The 9,149-nt window shown below is 52.6% G+C and overlaps 2 protein-coding genes across 2 annotated transcripts; one reads left to right on the top strand and one right to left on the bottom strand.

The window, feature by feature from the left end:
- Positions 1 to 473: 473 nt before the first annotated feature.
- On the bottom strand, positions 474 to 3,785 carry SMAC4_09356 (uncharacterized protein). The gene is made up of 2 exons (XM_024656010.2): positions 2,630 to 3,785; positions 474 to 2,546 (listed from the first exon to the last, which is right to left on the bottom strand). Exons 1-2 carry the CDS (start codon positions 3,641 to 3,643, stop codon positions 2,091 to 2,093), a joined length of 1,470 nt encoding a protein of 489 aa, XP_024511781.2. The 5' UTR covers positions 3,644 to 3,785; the 3' UTR covers positions 474 to 2,090.
- Positions 3,786 to 6,363: 2,578 nt separating this feature from the next.
- On the top strand, positions 6,364 to 6,759 carry SMAC4_09355 (uncharacterized protein; the record flags this gene model as incomplete). Its single annotated transcript, XM_003344055.2, has 1 exon — positions 6,364 to 6,759. The coding sequence occupies one exon, from the start codon at positions 6,364 to 6,366 to the stop codon at positions 6,757 to 6,759; it is 396 nt and encodes a 131-aa protein (XP_003344103.2).
- Between the last annotated feature and the right edge of the window lie 2,390 nt (positions 6,760 to 9,149).

Below are 9,149 nucleotides of genomic sequence, written 5' to 3'. Positions count from 1 at the left end.
AGCGCAAGCGCCAGCTAGGCCAGTGAGGCCAATCGCCAAAGCCCGCAAAGTCGCTGAAGTTTTCCCCAAGGCTCAGGTCCAGGTTACAACACGAAGTGGTCGTGTGGTAAAGCCCACCCTCCGCGCCAGAGAAAGGGAGAGCCAGGCAAGCCAGACGAACAACGGCGGCGCGGGCACGTCCAATGGAACCACCAAGAAAGCCGGCAAGGAAACCGACAAGAATCTGGACGCGAACAAGGAAGCGTACAAGGAAGCCAGGAAGGAAGTCACCCATGTGGCTTCGTCCGACGATGAGCAGGCCCCACGTCATGGTCCAGTCAACCAAGAATCGCCGCCTAACCAACACCACGCGTTTGTTACACTCAAGGCTTCAGATCGCCCCGTGGGAGTCGGACAACCTGATTCTGCACATGCTCAAGCCGGCTCCAGGTCACACCCACAGGCAGGCAGCTCGCAGGCAGAAGACTTGCCAGTGCGAGCGCCAGTACCAGTGCCAGTGCCTGAGCCGGGTACCGAGGTCCCTAGAGTTGTCTGGGGAACTCCAGTGCCTAAGCCAGCGCCGGTCGCCAACGCACCCGAGGTGCCCAGGATCATTCTAGGTACTCCTATGCCAGCGGCTGATCCAGCGCCGGCCGCCGAGCCTCCCACTGTTACCCTGGGTACTCCCTTAGCTACTCCATCCGGTACTCCTACACGTACTACACGCGGTGGAAGGGTGGTGAGACCTACTTGGAAGCTCAGGGGAGGTTGAGGGAAGGTTAGGAGATCTAATGGAGATGGAGAAGGTAAACGGCAAGGGAAAAGAACAAGGGCATGGAAAGATCATGATTGCGTTATGTGGAAGTTGGCTGGATTTGTTAGAGAGAAAATGGGAGTTTCAAAAGCAGGAAGGAACTTGGGGATGGCTTAGAAAATGGTTCAGGTTCAGGTTCATTTAGCTAGGGGGTTTAACAAAGGTCCCAGCCTTCAACAAAAGTAAAAGCAGGGAACATAAACATTCCAATTACAAATACCTCGGAACTGTCGCTTGTTTACCTCTAGGTATTGAGATGTGTGGCATATATGTGGATGTTGATGCTGGTAATAGTGCGAGAAGATAGAAGTCGTCTTAAGGGAGAGGACATAAACTTGACTCTTGAGCACTCGCAGGAGCAAGAAAGACATGCAAAAGTAACGCTCGAAAATAACTCTGACTGGGGGCATGTTCAAAAGATGCGTGAAACTCTGTGAAGACGTGACGGGTGAGCATGAATGTGTTAAAAGAATGAAACCAAATCAAGCTAGAGGACTGGATCTAGAGTTGACCTTCGGGTGCGTTTTTGAAACAAAGAAGGTGGGCAAAGACAAAGACAACTTAAAACACTTGCGCAAAACAGTATTCGACTGATGGGAGAACAACGATGGCCTCAAATCCGAGTTCCTAAACCGTTACATGACACCCGTTTGTATTGACACGACCAGTAGAAGAAATGCGCAAGGGGGACATAATGAAGACTGGGAGTAGGTAGTGATAATATACATGTACATGTACAAACGAAGCAAAATAAAATACAGAGTATACTAAGGGAATGAACGATGAGTAGGTAGTAGTAGTGGTGTGTCCACCAAGCACTACTCGGGCTGCTGTGTCATGAACGCCGAACCAACATAAACTTGCAAGAGAAAAATACACGCCGAAGACAAAAAGGAAACAAAAACGTATAGAGTGCTGAATGAGTGTGTGCGGTGACTCACTATGAGCCACTGCGGTTTGATGTAGAGCATATCCAGGTGGTGTGGAGAAGGACACGAACGGGCGCTCTGAAAGAAGGCCGTGAGATATGGTCTCTTGACGTTGAGCTTCCTGACTTTCCTTGCCTGGAGTCGAAGTTCCCGTCCCATTCCATCGCAAACTCCCCTTAAACCCGCTTAAGCAAAAGCTTTTTATCTTCCTTGCTTCTTTCCTTGTCTCCTTCCTGAACTCCTTGTCCCGTGCCTTGCCTTCCTGCCGGGGTGGCGTCCACTATTTTCAAATTGCTTTGTTCCGTGCTCAGCTTTGAACACAGACGCGAGAGCAAAAGCCCGATTCCAAGTCACTCGAGGCGAGCCACTTACTCCTCCTTCTCATCCCCATCCTCCTCCGGCTCCGGCATAACCAGCTTAACATCAACCCCCTTCCCCTTCTCGGCCCTCCTAATCTCATAATGGCCACCAAGTACCAAATCCTTCGCCACCAGCTCCCTGGTACGGCCCAAGCTCTCGATAGCCGCAATCCTGTCGATCGTCGCCTGGAGGTGTTCGCGGAAGCCCGGCTGGGCAACGATCTCGCGGAAGGCGAGGTGCATGGGCACGGAGCTGGCGCGCACCTGGGCGTCCTTGGTGATGGAGAAGAGGTTGAGGCGGTCGAGGGCGCGCACAAAATCGGCGCGGGTCATGATCTGCTGGGCCTCGTGCAGGGCGTAGGAAGGCAGGACGTGGCCGACTACGGGGTCGTAGGTGGAGGAGCCGGCGGCTTCGATGATGGATTCTTTGTCGACGAGGGCGGTGGCTAGGACTACTGCTGCGGCCTGTGGATGGGAAGAAGGGGTTAGTTATGTGTGGGAGAGAGGAGGAGAAAGATAGGGAATGAAATAACGGGGGGAAAACTTACAGCCCACTTCTGCTGATCCATCACATCATCATCCATCTCCTCTCCGAGAATCCAGCACTGATTCAAGAACCACGTCTTCTCAATCTGCTTGATCTCATCACACGTAGCCAGCATATCATTGCTCTTGGCCACCCTGTTCAAGAAGTTTAGCCGTCCGCCCACGAGATCGTAGATCTGCTCCAATGTCCCATCGCTCAAATCCTCTCCAAAGTAGCGGTGGCGGTAATTTCTGAGCGCCGCCGTCGCCAGGTTCTTCGGCAAGTCCGTGATCGAGAGCACCTCCATGCGCGTCGCCAACTGCTTCAGCCGTTCATACACCCAGTAATCGTCACTGTTGAACACCATGGTCACCAAGTTGCTGGCAGCCCATTGCTCCGCTCTCTGCTGGAGCAGCTCGATCAGATCCTTACCGTCCTCGTCGTCGCGGATCAGGTGCATCTGGTTGATGATAACAACCAGCGGCCGCCCAATCTTTGCACGCCGTTTGAGTGCCACCTTTTCCAGCTTGTTCAGCGCACGTTCGATATCCAACAGCGCCGTAGTGTCGCGCGGGCCGCGCTCGCTGAAGTAGCTGCCGATGTAATCCTCGTGAAACTCGTAGTCGAGCGCCTTGCCCAGACGGATACGAAAGATCTCCAGGTCGGCATGAGCCTCGAACATGGCCACGCCGTCACCGTCGATCTTGCGCATGGCTTCCAACAGCATACTGCTCTTGCCCGTACCCTTCTCACCGATGAAAAGGTGGTAGTGCCCAACCTCCTTGCCAGCCACGATATCATCGACGATGTCCTGCTCGGGGCGTGCGATCCAATGCGTGGCGGCGGCAGTCTTGGAGAGCGGAATGTTCTTGCCGATGGCGGCGAGGTCGAGGACGGGATCGCCGGGCTCGAAGGCGTTGGACATTTTCTGGAGGACGATGTGCTTGTAGCTCTTGTGGTAGGCGTAGGCGGCGATGCTGAAACCGAGGCCGAGGACGAGTATGGAGGCGAAGGAAGTGGCGGCTGCTTCGACCATCTTGTGCAGGATCGACGGGTTCTCGTGTGGTGGGCAGTGGTGGTTTTCTTCGTCGGATTTGTGGCGGCGGGTGGTGTGAGCTGGGAAGGGTTAGTTTGTTCTCGTGTATGTAGCTTGGGGCTTGGGAAGATGTCATCCTGAACTGTGCGATGGAGGTACTTTGTGATGGGGCCAGGGCGGTCAGCTTGTCTAGGGAAGGGGCTTGGGAGAAGTGCTCAAAATCATCGCTTGCTCATGGAGCCTCCTTCAGTCGTCTCTCCACGGAGGATTTTCCAAAGATGCAACAAATGGCCATTGAAAGACCACCCCCCGAGGGCACAGGTGACTGGTATCGTCAATATCTGAGGCAGATAGGCCATTACTCCTGACGTTCAGCGAGTGGATTGCGGCTGTGGTGTGTCATGGGTGAGAACCTCCAGAAAATCAAGAGCCATGTATGGCCGACACCATAGCGACAAGGCGGGTTCGAGCCGAGGTGCCAAAAAGAACCACGAGGCTTCGGGGTTCAAGGCACAGTCCCTGCAAGCAGGGGCATCTCGAGGATCTCAAAGAGCCCTGTAGACTGCATGTACCGGCAGCCCTTGGACCCTGCATAAACCAAGCCGACGTTCCGAAGTCTTTACGGTACACGGCCTAGTTCGAGGACGAAGGCATACCCGGTGATACCCGTACTGAACATGGCACTTGCCATGGACAACCTTGGACCACCGTTGAGATGGTGATTCCCGAATTCGGACAGAGATAATGGCCATATCCATCGTCAATGGAGCTCAAGCCTTGGATCGTGAATGTTTACAATGCGAATCCACCCCCTGCCAAGCCAAGCCATGGCAATCTGGGGTTCGAGGCTGAGGTAAACAACGTGGCAGTGGGCCGTTCGGGCCAACTGGGCCACAAACAACACAAAGCCAAGCTTGAATCCTTTTTTCAGTCTCAACCAACAACTTTTTGCCATGCAAAAAAATGAACCAACAAGTGTTGGAGAGGGGGGCCGAAGTGGGGATGCCAATGCATAAAAGATGCTTGACCGCCCTGAAATGCAACAATGACTGGGTGTTGACAAATGGTAAGAACAAGAGAAAGTTGAACCCACCAAAAGATCTGCGCTGCTGATGCTGTTGACGTTGGAATAAGCTTCGCGCCAGAGGACTCGTCCCTGAAGATCCCAGCCTCAATCTCGGGGGCCATGCTGCTGCTGCTGCTGCTGCTGCTGTTGTGGATGTCGTCGTAATTGCGGGTGTGGATGTTGTGGTGGATCGTGATAATGTCGATGCTGATGACGATGCTGACGATGTTGATATTAAAGCGGATCCGGTCCGGCTACCGGAGACGGGAGTCCAACGCGCCAGCGCGGGGGTGGACTTGGTGACATGGTTGAAGTTGAGACCGCCGGTGGTGAGGGTGGACTTGCCGGCTCCGATACGCCAGGCCGCCGGTATCCTGGATGCCATGCTGATGATGGCGTCTAGAAAGTCTAAAAAGTCAAGAAATCTGTTGGGAAATTGAAGAATGAGAGGAGAAAAAAAGGGGTGGACCACCAGGAAAAAGCGAATGACGGGAAGGGAAAAGAACACAGAGAGCAAGAGAAGGGAGCTGAAAAGAAGAGGGGAAAATATGATGGTGCAAAGAGTGGATAAGTTGGATTTCGAGCAAAGGCCCAAAAAGGAAATGTGCCACCCTCGGGCTGCGTGTAGTCGGACTTGTTGATGAAGTGTCTTGCAGCAGGAGAATTGAAAGTTGACAGCCTCAAAGGGAGACAACCGGACGGGAGGGAACCCACAAAATCAACAACGGTTCAACATGCGACGAACAGTGGCTTGGTCTCTGGGCCTCGCCCGCCTTGGCATACGCTATCCCCCCGATCGCTTGGATCTGTCTGTGTCACTGCAGCTGAAAGCGGTGACCATGTCCACAGATGCTTGGCTTTTTGTTCCCGTCGCCTCCTGGAACTGCGTCGGCTTTCTCAAGGTACACGAGTCTGACAGGTGGCGGGCAGCTGCAAGATCATGCCAAGCACATTGGAGGACCGGCATCAATCAGTCGACGACATTGAGGTACGGAAAGAGAACCTGAAGAGGGAAACTAAAGACATAGACAATCAAAATGGCTTAGTGGTTGGAAACATGTTATCGTGCAGTTCGAGTGTGGAATCACGAAATATCCAGCCTGTAAATTAACAGTGTCTCCGGACACCGCCGGGCCTAATGAACCTAGGGTACCTCTAGGTAGCTGCCATGCGATGCACTTGGAGCCTCCCAACAGTGCATTCTTGTTTTCAGACGTCTTCAAAAGGCACATCCAATTAATTACCTCTACCGTATTCATGTTTCCTGAGAGCTCCATCTTCAACAAGCCGTACCTTGCCTGGAATGCAAGTCTCAACTCACCACGCCTTCTGCCACTGACGAGAAAATGTCTCCATTCATGTTCGACTGGCGTTATTGTTGTCTCTTCAGGCCACGATCGACGGCATGGCCATCACATTCATTTAACCCGACACCTCGCAAGCCTCCAGACAGATACCATCACGTCCACCAGCACGACGAGTTCGGGAAGGAAGTCTGCTCCCGCAAAGACACCAGCAGAACCACAACCGACCACCAGAGACCACAACCGACCACCAGAGACCACGAAGAACTCGGCGCAACGACCTAAAATCCGCCACGAGGGACAAAAGGAATCCGAGGATTTCCATCCTAGGAAGGGAGCCTTCAGTCTAGATGTGGCCACCCACTCGAAGAGAAAGCCCAGATGCCATGCAAGTCAATGGCCCATCATCATTACCCGTTTCATCGTCCTGGGTTGAACGCGCCAAGGTGCATCGGGCCTTGTTTGAGTTCATCAACTGGGTCGCCCGCATGGGGGCCAAGAAACCGGTTTCCTCCAAGATCAAGTCCTTACCCGTCAGACTGCTCCAGGAGTTGCTCGAGGCACAGGGCCGGCCTAAGCCTGAACGCCAGTCTCTTGACGACAACACACTTTGCTCCAGGGTCTACGAAACTCAGGAAGCCGATGCGCAGCACCACAAAGACAGATCGTCCTCATCCGACAGTGAGGGTGACGGCAATCCTGGCCATTCCACTTGGGCCCTCCGACCTGCCTACTCCCCGCAATAACGCCGCCATACAACAGCTGAAAACAGGTACCAATACTTTGCCGCTTTGTTTGATCAAAACAAGGTCACAAAGTCACAACTTATCAAGCACTTCGATCTCGCCTTCATACAGCACAGTATCGTCAGACGAGTCTGGTAGAACGTCGAGAGCACATTCCCACCATCCTCCCTGGTATCTGTTCTGATGTGAGCGCTTGGAGAGTTGGCAACCAGGCAGGCCCATGAAGATTCCGCCTGTCTTCCAGTTTCTGGACGCCACTTATCACCGATATTTCATCCAAAGTTGGGCGTTATGGGTTCGATGATGTTTCTTTACAAGCCATCCAGCAAGTTTGTTTGCTCCTGGAGCCGCATAATAAGCGATGATGGCAGAGGAACATGGGATGGGTTTTGGCGTTGGAACTGGAACCCATTTTTTCACTGATCCGGGAACATGAGACCAATATGTATATCTTCAACAGCCAGAGAGCTGGAGGCGTTTGTAGTTAGGCACAGTTAGTAACTTGTTCGTTTACTCTTCGTCTCTATATTTTCATGTCTTGTTCCGTGAATTGCAAATGTACTCAAGCATCCCAGCTACCGAAAGCAAAGCTTATGTCTTGACCATTGCCAAACACGTCTGTCAGGTTCTGTGAGTCAAAACAAATTAACCCTTCTACCTTCGGCATTCAGCATTGTTGTGTAGCAGCACAAGCACAAGACATACGATACGGTATTTACGCCGGCCTTGACTGTGAAAAGTGACCGTTCTTGTCAAAGATCAAAGTGGTGGCTCTGCTGGTAGTGCCGACAACAACGGGCTTGTCAGACGGAAGGCAGCCACAGGTCTTGAAAACTGCCATCTGAAACTACGTCAACGGTACATCGACTCGTATCGCTCCCTCCCGTTCATCAGAGATATCTCTAGGTAGTAAATTTCATGTAACAGGAGACAGCTGTCTGCCTAGTAGCCTTTCCCACACCCTCCTTTCCACCCGTCTTTCTTCCATCCCGGCCTGTTGACAATCCGTGCTGGCCTATGACGCGCACTCACTGGCCTGGCTTCCGTCACGGGCACTCCGCGTGCCTTCCAGTTCCAGAAACGACTGTCTACTACTGTACCTAGCCTTGGGCTGCCTTCGTTTGTGTTGGCCCTCCGACGTTTCGTCACCCGGCACGCACAAAATCTGGCCCACAATTTCTTTTCTCTGAGTACCCAAGTAGCTTTCCTAACCTCACTCCCTTTCCTCTACTTTCCTCCCCCACCATCTTCCTTCTCGTCATCAACACAAAAAACACCTCCAAGCACCATGCCTACTCTACGCAGTCGCTCTTCCCTTTTCTTACCTCTAATTTACCCCATTGCCGCCATCTTCATGATCCTCGTTACGAGAGAAATACTCCTCTCATTCCGTCCACTTGATATCTCGCCGTTGGCGCGCTCTCGCGCAAATATCAAAATGGCAAGCTATCAAGCAAAGTGAGGCGTCAGTAATGACCACACACACACTCCACAAATTTCGTGAGTACCTAACCTCCTGTCCTGAATCATCATCCCCTCACCCTCCTGTTCCGCGTGGTCAATATCTTTGCAAGGCATCACCTCTACCGCGCGCGTTTTCATACCCCGCGGTATACCTTTTTTGCAATTTATCTCGTCGTCAAGTGACGGACATGTAACTGACACACAACAAACAGTCATCACATCCATCTTCCATCCTCCATCATCAACACTTCCTCACCATTCTTCGTCGCTGCTTGTGTTCAGGGAGAACGCTGAGCGTCTCTCACACACCTCCTATGCGCCCCAAGAGGAGGCCCAGCACAAAAGGTTCTGTCCGAAGGCTTCCCCAGCTGGCCGGTACCCCCGGCGGCTTGTAGATACCTTAGGTTTGGCCAACGGCCAGCCATCCACAGAGCCCACCCCCCGGCTGTTTAGCCTCCGATGCTTGACAAGCGAAATAAGGTCTGAGATACCAGAAGTGCTTCTCTCTCTTCCGTTACCAAACAAAAAGCAATACCAAAAAAAAAAAAAAACCCAACCAAAAAGCAATCATCACATCCATCACCAGGGGCATCAACACTTCCTCACCATTCTTCGTCACTGCTTGCGTTCAAGAACGTCAACATAGGACCCAACGGACATGGAGATATCCTTGCCCGGCGGCTTCGGTGGTGGTCCCATGGCTGGTGGCCGGTGGCGGTGGCCGCGAGATCTACGTGTCCAACGTTCGTTCCACCCTCCATCCATCCTCCTTCCCATCTTGACGGACACTAACCATTTATTATTTCCCATAGCTGCCTTACAGTTTGCGTTCGCCATCGCCGCATAAACATCACCACCACTCTGTGTGAAGTGACATGATTTCAAGTCATCAACTGCGACTCCCCATTTACCCAACTTGTGAGTAC

Source organism: Sordaria macrospora, chromosome 6 (genome assembly GCF_033870435.1).
Source record: "Sordaria macrospora chromosome 6, complete sequence".
Taxonomy (NCBI): Eukaryota; Fungi; Ascomycota; class Sordariomycetes; order Sordariales; family Sordariaceae; genus Sordaria; species Sordaria macrospora.
This window is presented reverse-complemented; position numbering and strand designations above follow the sequence as displayed.